This window comes from Mustela nivalis (assembly GCF_964662115.1).
Source record: "Mustela nivalis genome assembly, chromosome: X".
Taxonomy (NCBI): domain Eukaryota; kingdom Metazoa; phylum Chordata; class Mammalia; order Carnivora; family Mustelidae; genus Mustela; species Mustela nivalis.
This window is the reverse complement of record NC_139040.1, coordinates 30,417,317-30,431,111: the sequence shown is the minus strand read 5'-3', so window position 1 is coordinate 30,431,111 and position 13,795 is coordinate 30,417,317. Positions and strand designations below refer to the sequence as shown.

Sequence of the window (13,795 nt, the reverse complement as noted above, 5' to 3'; positions counted from 1 at the left end):
ATTTTCTTAAAAGATTTTATTTGTTTATTTGACAGACAGAGATCACAAGTAGACAGAGGCAGGCAGAGAGATAGAGAGGGAAGCAGGCTCCCTGCTAAGCAGAGAGCCCGATTCGGGACTCGATCCCAGGACCCTGGGATCATGACCTGAGCCGAAGGCAGAGGCTTAACCCACTGAGCCACCCAGGCGCACCTCACATGAGTTTTAAAAAGATTTCATTTATTTATTTGAGAGAGAGAGAGTAGGAGGAGAGAGAGCAAAAGCAGGGAGGAGAGGCATTGGGAGAGGGAGAAGCAGGCTCCCTGCCGAGAAAGGAGCCCAAACCAGGGCTGGATCCCAGGACCCCGGGACCACCACCAGAGCCAAAGGCTGATGCCTGACCAACTGAGTCACCCAGGTGCCCCTTAATATGATTTTTTTTAACAAGTCCTAATTCATCGGGACCTGGGCCTGCCTTCTCCAAGCCCTGCAACTCTGCCCTATACCCAAAGCAAACCTGGGTTCTCGCAGCAAGGATAAAGAGTTACGGCTGTTGTGCGAGTAACCAACAGTGTGGGCCACACAGCCATCCACGGAACGCAGGGCATGATTTTGCGCTGATCTAGGTACATTCAACAGTGAACACCTCCTATATCCATACACTGTGCAAAGCCCAGACTGGTGACACAAAGCCTCTGCCTTTATGGGACTCCCGGTAGGTACCAAGCCCTCTCAGATCCTCTCTCTGTGCTTTATGGGGACTAATGGGATTGGCTGCTGAAATAGATTTGCTGCTAGGAGACTGGACCCTTCCCAGGTTCCTGGAAACCATCACCCATGTCCTTGTTTTCCTAACGAAGTCCTTTATGTAGGTGTCACTGCTTGGTCTCTCAAGTTAGGGAAAGTGCCCCAAGGCAGTGGTAGGAACCTTCTTAGAAAGGCTGCCTGGTTCACCAGAAATTGTCGTTTGTTCAAGCTCTCAACAAATGAAGTAACCAGACAGAAAACTGCCAAGTTTTCAGCGGAGCTTCTCCCTTTACACTCGGGGAGCTTTCTCAGGGTCCCCAGTACTTTAAGATTCCCATTCTTACTTCTGTCTTAAGCATGTTTGTTTTACAGCTGGTTAGAAGACGTTCTTTGATTCTTGGAGAATAATTTCTCGGAAAGTGAAGAGGATAAGGAAAGGAGTAGGAGATGAAGAGGTGATAACGGGACTCAATGTGAAAGCTTCTAGAAGACCGGCAGGGCCTTCCAGATACCAACTCCACCCCACCCCCAGCGCACAGCCGCTGCTGAACTAGACAACCTGCTACAGGCTCAGACCCCGCCACCCAGTTCTACCCCGCCCTCGTGGGGGTGGGGTGGGGTAGTGGGTTCGGCCGCAGCAAGTTTCCAACTCCCCAAGCCTGTTCCCTCCCCGGGTCGCACTTCGCCGCAGGACCCCCTGGGCAAGAAAGAGGTGTGGGCGGGCGGAGGACCCCGGCGAGCTGCTCTGGCAAAACACCGGCTCTCCACCGACAGCGGCGCGACCCTTCCCCGGCAGAGCACACAATAGGCGGCCGCTCCACGTTCTTTCCCGGTCCCTCGCCGCCGCGGCCCTGGGGGCTGGCGGGGTGGGGCGACGCAAGAGTCCCCCGGCTCTCCTGCAGCCACTGCAGCCGCTGGGGCGGGATAGGGGCACTGGGGTGGAACACGCCTGGAGATATTTCGTTGCACCCCCCCCCCCCCCCACAGGCGCGCGCGAAAAGCGAAGCAGCCCGATCTCCCCTCCCGGATGCGGCTGCACCAGCAACATCAGCTGCGGGCGGAGCCCGAGCGGTTGCCACTTCCCCCCTCTTCCCTCGTGACCCTCGCCCCCCCTTCGGTTCGCCCTCCCCCCGGCACACACCCTTCCTCGCCGGACACACCCTCCTCCTGGGGCCCGCCGCGAACCGAGCCCAGGCTCTCCAGGGGAGGGAGCGGCCCCGCCGTGGGGCAGGACAGGGAGCGCGCGGGCCAGCCGCGGAGGGAAGGAGGGAACGAGGGAGGAGCCGCGGCTGGGAGGGAGGAGCCGCGGGAGCCGCGCCGCCGCCGAGCTGCGATGTGGCCGGTCGGCCGGCGGGTAAACAGAGGGAGCAGCCGCGGCCGTGGCCGCCCCGGCCCGGGGCAGTGAGTGCGCCCGCCGCCAGCCGTCCGCCGCTGCCATGGCCGAAGTGCGCAAATTCACCAAGCGGCTCAGCAAGCCCGGCACGGCGGCCGAGCTCCGGCAGAGCGTGTCGGAGGCCGTGCGGGGTTCCGTGGTGCTGGTGAGTGGCTGGGGCACCGGGCGCCCCGGGAGGACGCGCTTCGGGCGGGAGCGACGGGGTGGCTTTCTGCGCGCGGGCGCGGGCACGGGCACCGGGACCGGAACGGCGCTGGCGGCTGCCGCCCGCGGCGCCCCGGGCTCTTTCTCCGCTTCAGTAAGTTTGCGCACCAGCCGCCGCCGGCCGGGGTCCGAGTCCCGGGCGCCCGCTGACAGCGCGGCGGCCGCCCGGTGCGGCGGAGGCGTGCGCCCGGTGGGACCCCGACGGGCGTTCGGGGGCTCGGCCGGCTGCGCGGGAGGCGGACGCTCGGAACCCGGGCCCGGGCCCCGGGAGGGGTGGGGGTGTGCGCTGGAGAGCGGACCTCGCTCTGCCCTGGAGCCCGCACAAAGAGCTAGGGACCAGGGCGCGACGAGATCCCGATTCCCTCCTGCGGACACCTGAGCCGCGGCGGAAGGATGCGATGAGCGTTTTGCACACACACACTCGCGTGCGCGCGCGCGCGCGCACACACACACACACATACACACACACATTGTGTACACACAAAAAAAGAACCCCACCCAAAAAGCCCCGGGCTCCCAAGCTCGGGCGGGCGGTGAGAACAGAGGAAGCAGAGCGACTTCCTCCCGCTACTGGGGAGAGGGTGGTGATGGGTGGCGAACGGGTGCTGTTGCTGCTGCCGCGGAGGGAGGGAATTGCAAACAACGGGGTTCCGGGGCGAGTGCGCGCGGGGTCGGTTGCCACAGGGCGAGGGTGTCCCCTGGGACCCAAGAGCGCTCCAGAGGCTAGGAGATGGGGCAGTATTGGGGGGATGATGGTGTGTGCGGGTTCAGGGATGGAGGACGGCGGGGGTGGTGGGTGTCAGAGCCCGGGGGTGCCTCCGAGGCGGCAGGGCTGGGGGATGGGGATTTGAAAGCGCGTTGACCCCCTGGGAGCCCTCCATCGCACCCTCAGCCCCCTCCGGATTGTCTGGCTCAGGAGGAAAGCGGACGGTGCTAACGGGCACTCGCCCCTTCTGTTTTCAAGACACTCGTTGCCAATTTCTTGGACTATAGAGCAAACCCCAAATAAGCCATCAGAGTGGTTAGTGTTTGTTTTGTTACTTTGGGTTTTCGTTGTTGCTTTTCGTTCTCGTGTCTCCTTTCCCTCTACCTTACAGCGTCTAGTCTGCTGTGTTTAAATTTCACCATTTACGTGTGGGCTCTTTTTGTTCCAACAACTTATCATTGGAGGGGAACTTCACAGCTTTTTCTTGTGATTTTTCTGTTGATCTTGTAGAATCTGCGATAAAGCCAACATTAAAGGGAGGCCAGGGGCTTGATCCCAACCGTGGAGAAAGTTGACATTAGTGGGAGTTCTGGAGGAGGATCAAAGGTAAAATGTGTACCTTTGAGATAAAGATCTGATCCCTAATAGCTACAACTGTGCAAAGCCAAGTGACTTTAAAGAAATCTCTCTATCGTGGCTGGACCCTTGAAAGTTTAATCCTGCTGTTTAGCAGAGCTAAAACCAGACCTTTAATGTTGTTTTAATGGACTTGGCTTATTGTGTGTCTCACTGATTTTAGAATGAGGTCCTGTTAGGGTCAGATTGGAACCTCGGCTGCCATAACAGCCAGTTTAGAGAGGAAGGCAATCCATGTGTAGGGCATTTATACCCGGCTCTCATCTTGGGTGATTGCTAACAAGTGATTCAATCTGCCTCGCTCAGGAGATGCTTTCCTAAATATGGGGAAAAAAAAAAAAAACCAACCATGCTTGAGCCGGGGTGGCTGGCCCTCTGCTGCATGGTGCCAAGGGAGCCCGTGATGTGGACAGATGGTTTCAAGAGTAGAAATGGGCCCCGGCAAACCTCCAGTGGGATTTGACCAGCCTTCAACCTGCTACCCTCAGCAGCAAAACGTTAATATTAACATTCTTGCTTTTTTTTTTTTTTTTAAGATTTATCTATTTATTAGAGAGAGAGAGAATGGCAGGGAGGGCCAGAGGTAGAGGGAGAGAGAGAGAGAGAGAGAGAGAGAATCTTCAGCAGATTCCCCACCGAGTACGGCTCTAGCCCATGACCCTGAAATCACGACCTGAGCAGAAATCAAGAGTCAGGGCACCTAACAGACTGGGCCATGCAAGTGCCCCAGGCTTTGAGGCTTTTAAAAGAATTTTGTATAACACAGGTACAGCTACCTCTTCCTTACTGCTGGCTCCGTGACAAAGCTGGAAAAACTGTTAGTGGGAGCAGATTTATCTGGAAGCTGCTGCCAGCCTGGTTTACTTGGGACTGAGTGCACAGATGTTTACCAGGCAAGGCACTGGAATGGTATTTATTTACTACTCTGGTGTGTGATCCACATGGAGATTTGGGGAGCTGATGAGGGGTGACGTGGGGGACAGATTCTAGGAATCCAAACCCGTGAATATCTGTTGAGCCTTTCTCCCACATTCAAGAAAAATGGTAGGTGCCCTCTAGTTATATGTGAATGCAGGTGCCATTTTCTTCATTTGTTCTTATTAGTTGCAGCCCAGGTTGGGTCTTTGTATGTGTTTGTCAGTAGGACACCTAGATTATTCGCATCTTGGCGCACGCTGTTTGCAAGCAGTTCGGTCAATGAAGAAACAAGGAAGCAACCTTTAGGGGTAGATTCTCCTAACTGGCTCTTTCTTTGGCTCCTGTTTTTCTGACACAAAGAGCCAGTCACCAGAGTTAGTAAAGCCATGGGTGTCTGGAACGCAAGTGGACCGTGTTGCAGCTGCCGCTACAACTTGTGATTTTTTTCTGATTTAAGCCCCAAAGTGTTTATTAGGGACAGCTGAAGTAGGATTTACACTTGCTGCTATAAACCCACGACACTCCCATTAGGGCTTCGATACGGACTCACGCACAGGAATACCTCAGAGGTCTGGGGGTTCGGTTCCAGACCACCGCCGGAGAGTGGCTATCATGATAAAGCGAACCAGATGAAATTTTTGCTTGACCCGTGCATCAAAAAGTTACGTTTACACTATACTGTAGTCTGTTAAGTGTGCAATAGCAGTGCGTCTCAAAAACAACGTAGATGACTTAATTAAAAAAATAACTGCAGTGCTAAAAAAAAAAAAAGCCAGCCATCATCGGAGCTTTCAGTGAGTCATAGTCACCGATCACAGATCACCGTAGCAAGTGCCATAACAATGAAAAGGTCTGAACTCTTGCAAGGTGTAACCAAAATGACACAGATGTGAAGTGAGCAGGTGTTTTTGGAGAGATGGTGCTGATAGACTTGCTCGAGGCAGTTTGCAACACATCCCCACTTTGTAAAACACGCAATTATCAGCAAAGCAGGGCAAAGCGAAGTGCGATGAAAGGAGTTAGGCCTGTATTCGTGGGATTTCACGAGGGAACCATTCCCACAGCAGGTCACGCCGTCCTCCGGTGGCTTTCCCACTAGAACTTGGAAAACCCTCCAGACTGAACGCATATACGGCAAATACACAGTATTTCCCGCTTAGATGGGTGTTGGTTTTGTTTGTTTTTTTGGATTTTTAAAATTTATTATTATTATTTTTACAATTATATCCTTGTTGGCATGCGGCTACCATCATTCCGTTTTGCTCCCTGTTTTGAAGAACTCTGAGGTCCTGGGCTGTATAAAGCATGTAGGCATGGATTCACACTTTCATTCAGTTATTAGTATGCCCACGCCTCTATTCACTAAATAATGAAGCAGGCAGGGAAAGAGACTGGTTGCTGCATTTTCCTTTAGGTTTGGCATTTATGTGAAGGTCAGTTTTAACCAAGGGAAAAGGATAATGATAGAATTAACCATTGGCGGAGATTTCCTGGGAGAGGTTTGGGGAGAATATTATAACCCGAGAGTGTGTGTGATTAAAAGAGAAGTTTTTACATATATACACATTTAATATGCAGAGTTGAAACCGTGTTTTTGTTACAATTCAGGCTGTAGCTGTTTCTGCCGGGGTGGGGGGGTGGGGGACACAAAGTCATTCAGAAACCTGTCATGTTCTAGCTGCCCTTAAGCGCAGTCCTCCTGTCAGCCTGGGAAAAATCGCTTGGTAGGTGTTTAAATACTGCTTGCCTACTGCTGCGGAACTTACCCTCAATTCCTCGGGCGCAGAAGGATCTGGAAAGAGTTGCTAGATGTTCCGGGCTTTAGCCCCTGGAGGCAGGATATGTCCTTAGCTGGCACCTGCTGGATGTCATCTAATAACCCTGGTAGAGAAAAACTCTCCAAAAGCCGAGGATGGCTGAGAGTGGCTGCAGCTGCTGACTGCCCCCCAACCCACCGCATACAACTACCTTTGCTTGGAGTGTGTGTTAGGTTCACATGTAGGGAAGGCCTGGAAACGAATCTGCTGTCCTGCTCCCGCCACCCAGGGAAGTTGTGAGTGATTCCTTAATATAGGACCAAACAACAACGCAGAATAAAGCCCATGGCCATGGGCTTCTTGACCAAGCATTTCTGGTTCTCAGACCTAGCTAGGCTCTGGCTGAATGAGCTGCGGATGGTTACCCCAAGTGTTGGTGCCTAACAAGAAGGAGGCTCCCTGCTCCCGTGGGCTGCTCCAGGTTAGGGGGCCCCAGGGCAAGTCATCCCTGGAAGATCTGTCCAAAAGCCCCGGGCGGAGTATTCTGTGAACCCTCTTTGAAGCACCAAATAGTGGAATTTGTTTCCTAAGACAAATGTGCACAAGAAATCTCTGGGTTGAGCCTTTTTCCTGGACTAACCCTTGTTAAGCTTTCTTTTCCTTTCTTCTTCTTCTTTTTTTTTTTTTTTTAAAGATTTTACTTATTTATTTGACAGAGAGAGAAAGAAAGAAATCACAAGCAGGCAGAGAGGCAGGCAGAGAGAGAGGGTAAAGCAGGCTCCCCGCTGAGCAGAGAGCCCGATGTGGGGCTCGATCCCAGGACCCGGAGATCATGACCAGAGCCCAAGGCAGAGGCTTAACCCACTGAGCCACCCAGGTGCCCCTAAGCTTTCTTTTGTAAACGTTTATTGCTTTGTTACATAGTAAATGCATATTTGTTGTAGAAAAGGTGGAAAACCAGGCAAGAATAATCATCTCATTTTGCAGGGAGACGGTTAAAATTCTTTTTTTTTTTTTTTTAAAGATTTATTTATTTATTTACTTGACAGAGAGAAATCACAAGTAGGCAGAGAGGCAGGCAGAGAGAGAGAGAGAGGAGGAAGCAGGCTCCCCGCCGAGCAGAGAGCCCGACGTGGGACTCGATCCCAGGACCCCGAGATCATGACCTGAGCCGAAGGCAGCGGCTTAACCACTGAGCCACCCAGGCGCCCCGAGACTGTTAAAATTCTAACGTGTGTAGGTCAAGACTCTTTGATCTCTATGTGTGTATCTATCTATGAAAGAAGATGAAAAAATATACAAACTTTGAAATAATTTTTTCACTTAATATCCTATGAACATTTGTTTCTTCACTTCAGTTAATGTAAATGCACGTAATCATGTTTAATGATGGCCAAAACTTCCACTGTGCGTGTCTGGTAGGTAATCATACTTCGTTGTGCGATAGTTTGGTAGTTTTTAGTTTTGTGGTGTTAGAGGCGTGAGTCGTGCTAGCTCCTAGACACCTGTGGCCATTTACATTTATGTTAACTTAAAAAAATTGGCTCCTTTGCACTTGCCACCGTTCAAATACACAGTAGTCACATGTGGCTTTGGGGCTGCCAAATAGGACAGTGCAGACAGAGAACGTGCCCATCACTGAAGCAAGTTCTTTCAGACAGCACGGGTATAAAACATTAACGGATGAACATCTTTGAGCAGGCGTTTCCAAGCTTGCTAGATTGTCCCTTCAGGGGAAATTTCCAGCAATGGAGTTGTTTGCTGCAATATTAGACACATTTTTAGCATCAAAAAGCCCTCTGATGGGATGCCTGGGTGGCTTAGTCCATTGAGCATCTGCCTTCGGTTCAGGTCATGATCCCTGGGTCCTGGGATCAAGCCCCGCATCGGGCTCCCCGTTCAGCGGGGAGTCTGCTGCTCGCTCTCCTTCTGCCTGCCGCTGCTTCTGCTTGTGCTCTCTCTCTGTCTCTGTCCAATAAATAAATAAAATCTCTTGAGGGGAGTTGGGGGGGTGAGAAGTCAGAGTATACTTACCGTGATGAGCCCTGAGTCATGTATAGAACTGTTGAATCACTGTGTTGTACACCTGAAACTAATATAATGCTGTATGTTAATTATACTGGAATTTAAAAATAAATAGATTAATTAAAAGAAAAAAAGCGTCCCCTGGAACACACTGTCAAATCGCCCTGCAGAAAGTTGTTGGCATTCACTGTTTATCAGAATATGCACATGTTCATCTCCCCTCTCCCATGCCAACACTGGTTATTAATATTTTTTAGTCTTTGCAGTCTGATAGGAGGTAGGTAGATGGTACAGCACCATTCCAATTTGCATTTCTTCGGATACTCTCCAACAGTTTCTCATATGTGGATTTAGCCACTTGTATTTCTTCTTTGGGGGATTTGAGTGAACCTTCTTACAGACGTATTTCCTGGTTTGTAATTCTTGCAATAACGGTCTCAACCCCAAGACTCTGTTTCGATAAGTCCCGGGTGGGGCCAGGCATCGTGTGTTTTGAAAACTACTCAAGGTGATTCTCATGTGCCCAGAAACGCTGATCTAGACCACTGGCACATGGCAGGCTTGCCCCCTACATATAACCCTGACAGGTGAAGACTTGGCTTCTCCTTAAATGCTACTTGATTGTTAGGAGGGGTATAGGGGTATGCTAGAAAAGGCTCTTGAACTGAAATTTACTCCATTAAGTTCTGCCACAGCCAGACCTTGCTCTGCTGTTTGGAGCCACACAGAATATGTTTGCTTCCTCTTTTGCATGACAACCTTTCAAATATTTGGAGACATCCACCATGTCATTTTGGGGGGGGGGGCAGAGGGCGAGGAGAGAGAGCATCTTAAGCAGGTTCTACACCCAGCACCAGCCTGACACGGGCTCCATCCCAGGACCCTGAGATCGGGACCTGAGCCGAGATCAAGATTCTGACACTTAACCCCCTGAGCCCCCCAGGCGCCCCAGCACCATGCCATTTTTCGCAAAAACCAAAGAGACTTCATTTCTTTCCTCTCTTTTTCATATGACTTGGTTTCGAAATTCTTCACCATCATGGTCATCCTATTTGGGCTCTTCTCCAGAATTTTGCTGTCCTACTTAAAACATGGGAGGCAAGAGCCCAGGCTCAAGAGTCAGACCTGGGCCTAAATGTGGCCTTGGTCACCAGCTTGCTTGCCTTGTGAGACGAGGCCCGTAACCAGATCTTATTTTCCTCATCTGTGAAATGGGGTAAATAGTACCCACCTTGTGTGGTTCTTAGGAAGATGAAAGAAAAAGATAGTGTATGGAAAGTGTCTGATGTAGAAGTGATTCATAAAGGTTTAAAAAAAAAGAGGGAGCTGGTGAAACAAAGGTATTCTAGAAGGGCCTATCACAGATGGGGGAGGGGGCGATGTTTCTTGCCCTTTCTAGATATTAGCCAAGAAGTCAGGGGCTGTGTATTCATCTCTATGCCCAGGGCCTCACACAGTGCCGGGAATGCGGTGGGTACTCGGGAAAATCCACTGGCAGCAGTATGTAGGCTGGACGAGGTATTGGGTAACTGGAGGCCAGGTCACTAGTTAACATATAGTTACACAGTTCTGGAGAGAGAGATAAGAAAGGCTTACCTGAGGCAGTGAGAATGGAGATAAGGGGGAGGATGTAAGAGGTGTTTCAGTGATAGAATCGGGGATTCTTGAAGGGGGAGGAGAAGAGAGGAAGGAAGAAGTGGGAGGGAAAGAGGAGAGGGGGTGGAGTCAAGATGGCGCTGAGGTTTCTGAGCCGGGGTGAATCGGAGGCAAAGTGTGTTTGGTGATAGGGGAGAGGAAAAGAAGAAGAGCAACCTCATCCCGAGAGGGCTGTCAGGATAAAACCGGCTTTCAGTTAAGTCAGGCTTACTGTGGAGAGAACATTCTAGGGAATGGCTGAGCACATAGTGTTGTGTTCTGGCAAAAGACTAGGGTTCCTTTTTTTTAATGCTTCGTTTTAAGTAAACTCTACTCCCAACGTCGGGCTTGAACTCATAACCCTGACATCAAGAGTCACATGCTCTACCAACTGAGTCAGCCAGGCGCCCCAAGACTAGGGTTCTTGAGGGCAGAGAAGTGTTCCAAATGGGATCAGGAAGGGGAGGAAGGGGGAGGGGGAGGCCTGCGATGAGATTTGTAGGCCAGATTAGGCTGATTAAAGAGGTTTGCACCTTTGGGGGTGATTAGGGAAGTGGGAGGCAGGGCGTGGAGGAGTGGTCTGGAGGCTAGCCCCAGACTTCCAGTTAGAACAGAAATGGGAAGTCAGGTCACCCCCTGGGCAGCTCCCCCACCCAGAGTTTGAGCTGGGGAGAAGAGGGGCTGTTTCCTGCCCTAAAGGGACTCACAGGTCCGGAAGGGAGATTAGATGTATGCAAATGACCCAAATGGAGAGGACAGAAATTGGCAGGAGCCTAGCTATTCTGCCTTCTGCCTTCAGTTGGTGACGTCATCTCTGCCTTCCTTCCCCGCCCCACGTTCTTTTTTGGTGATCTTTACTGTTTTTTCAAGGGTTCCGTCCTTTAGGGGTTCAACAATGTTAACCAGGTTTTTGCCCATGAACACTGTTCTCTGGCAATTCCCACATTTATTTGAGTGTAGAGGCCTTTTTTTATTTTTAGGGGGTCAGGGAAAGTAAGCGGTAATGTCTAACACTTAGATTTATCTACAGCGTACACGTGTGACTCACCTTGGCATTCCTTTACTGGACCTCCACGGACTGGAAGAAGTGCTTGCTACCTTCCCAAACCCTTAGTCCTCCGCTCAGAGGAACCCCCCCCCCCCACCGCTTACTTGTTAGTGGCATTTCAGTTCAAAGGAGTCATTTACCTACTTGGGTGTTACTTTCTTCTGAGATACAGAATCATGAGTAAGGCCTGTTGAAGAATTCTTAGTATTTTGTTGTTGTTGTTGTTGTTGTTGTTAACACAGAAGGGAAGGCTGGAAACCACGGGAAGGAGAAGGAGCTAGAGCTGTTTCCCCTTTTCTGTAAATCCAGCGGCAATTTTATGATCCACATCTCTTCGGGGTTTAGATCTCTTGCTCTCCTTTTGCTTTTGTCAGGAATGTGGGTTGTGGCGGGGCTGGGGGTGCTGCTCACACGTAACATTGGCCTGTTGCTTTATAGCCACTTCTAGCCGGATGCCTCCTCGGTTCCTGCCGCGTCCCACCCTGGAGGCTGAGAGCGGTCTCCTTGAACTTCAAGCCTGGAAGCTAGGGTTTATGAGAACCCTAGTGCGACGTCTGTGGAGTGGGATCTGGAAGGAGAAGGCCCAGGTTCAGAGTTCAGCTCGGCTTCATACCGGGTGACCTTGGGTCAGTTATTTAACCTTCTAGTGTCTTGATAACCCCTCCTGTGGGCATGTGGAGAGGCTTAAAGGAGGCGTGGCTTGCGAAGCACACAAGAGGGGCCTTGGCATGCGACTCTGCCAAGTGCTCTTGGCTCTCATGAATATTCCCAGGCTTTCTGGTGGGCAAGAAGTCTTTTGGGTGTGTAGCCCAGGTCACCAGACGAAAGCAAAACGGGCGGAAGGGAAGCACGCCCCCTTCCTAGAAGAAGAAACTGGCAGGTGCAAGCTAGGGCTCTGGATCTTTGGCCATCCTTGCCTTCAGCCAGGTCTGATGAGTGAGTGGGAAGGCTGGTCCTCTGGTGGGGAGGAACACCCCGGCTCCTGCCTATGGAGAAGCCCCTCTGGTCCGGGGAACTTGTGGGCAAGGCCTTTTGCAAAAGCACTGACCTTTAGGACAGGACAGTCTGTTCAGAGTGGTTGACGTGAAAGGAGGGGTTAGAGGAGCTCCGTGTGGAGAAATAGAACTCTGGTGCTCTTTCCTTTCCCTCCCAAAACTTTTATTGACATCCCTTTCATTCATTAATCGTCAATTTTCTTCTTTTTTTTTTAAGCGAATATTGAAGTTCAAATTCAGGTGCCTTTTTAAAGGTCTGTTTTGGAAACATGTATTTTAGTGGAAAACTCATAAAGCCTTAAATGTCTCCTAAGAAATGAGTGTGTTTTATATTCAGTTATCCTGGTTTTGTGCTAGCAGGATAGGTTCTATCTGGAATAGTGCATACGGGTTTCCAGCATAGCCGATAGGACGGAAAATGTGGCAGCTGTTCGAGTGACATGTGGTTTATCTATTGTCCGCGCCCGACCTCGCGCAATCAGGCCTAAATTTGCTATTAACGATTTCCTGCAGTTGTTCTCCACCTGATTCTCATTGCCCATGGAGTTTCTCGTTCCCAGGAAGTTGTATTTTTGCAGTTCTTGACAGCCTAGGTCAGATCATATATGCTTCAAGCTGCTGAGAAATGTTCGAGACTATTCTGATACTTAAGAATCAGCTTTCCCTCCCGACCGAACTGTTTTACTGGGTGAGATTTAACTAAGAAGTCAAGGGGTCTTCCAAGCCTCCGAGTCAGCAGGAAGTGTTTCCCTGAGGTGTGGCAGGAGGCTGTGGAAACGCAATTGTTGGAAATGGTTTTTAGATGAATGACCCCCAGGCTTACGAAGGGTTAAAAAAATGCTAGACCTATGACCTGGCATGTTGTCACAGGTCACCATTGAACACGCACCATGTTGCCCTCCTCCGCCCCCGCTGTGCGGAAGGAGAGACCCAGGTAAGGCTGGGCGGCCATCTTGACCAAATCACAGAACAGGTTATGAACTCCAGGCATCTTGTCTCCTTTGGTGTCATCAGGTAAAGAAGCACTCGCTTCTGGCCTCGAGTCTCCAGTAGATCAGGTGGAGGAAGCTCTTTTTTGTGTGGTTTTGGTGATGATCACCTCCTCCTTCTCTTTGGGAAACTGTGTTTATCTCTGAGTGAGCTTGGGTCTCCCAAGTGGGAAAGTAGGAGGTGAGGACAAAACCAAAACAAAACAAAAAAAGAGGGGTGGGGCTGCGATTGAGAAATGTGGGCAGGATCCCTATAGACTTTTCCTTGCCAAAGTAAGCCTAAGGATTCTGAGAACTGTTTGCAATTGGCTGTTCTTCCATTCTCTGCTATTTGAAAAAGTATATGGGAAAAAAAATTCTCCAGAACACTGGCTCTGCCGAGGTACCTGGGATCGGAGTCATGGAACTGTTTTTATGATTTTTTCTTTTTTTTTTGGTGCAGGGTAGTGCTGCCCCCAAAATAGCATCGGTATGTCTCTCCAGGCCTTTGATATTAGTAGCTTGGTTTACCCACTTGAGAAACTGCCAGGCTCCAGCTTTGCGCCTAGCAGGACCTCTTGTCTGTACTTACGGGGTGCGTAGAAGAGTCCTGTGGGCATAACCAGTTTATTTTCCTAAGTTAACAAGTTCCTCACGCTTCACTGCAGTGATTGGTTTCCTAGAGACCCGAAGGAGGGAATGTCATCTGTGAGGTGCCTGACTTCTCACCAAGAAATAACTTCAGGCCAGGAGGCCACTGAATTAGCTGTTGCAAAAATGGAAT

At 50.7% G+C, this 13,795-nt stretch overlaps 1 protein-coding gene across 2 annotated transcripts in view; it reads left to right on the top strand.

Annotated features, from left to right (window-relative positions):
• The first annotated feature begins 1,870 nt into the window (after positions 1 to 1,870).
• Positions 1,871 to 13,795, top strand: part of DOCK11 (dedicator of cytokinesis 11) — a 189,459-nt gene continuing 177,534 nt past the window's right edge. The window contains exon 1 of one of the 2 annotated variants that reach the window (XM_082716291.1): positions 1,871 to 2,264. In XM_082716291.1, coding sequence (XP_082572417.1) covers positions 2,163 to 2,264 — 102 coding nt within the window. In that variant the 5' untranslated portion in view covers positions 1,871 to 2,162. The remainder of the gene's footprint in view (positions 2,265 to 13,795) is intronic. The other variant, XM_082716290.1, reaches the window with a different exon arrangement.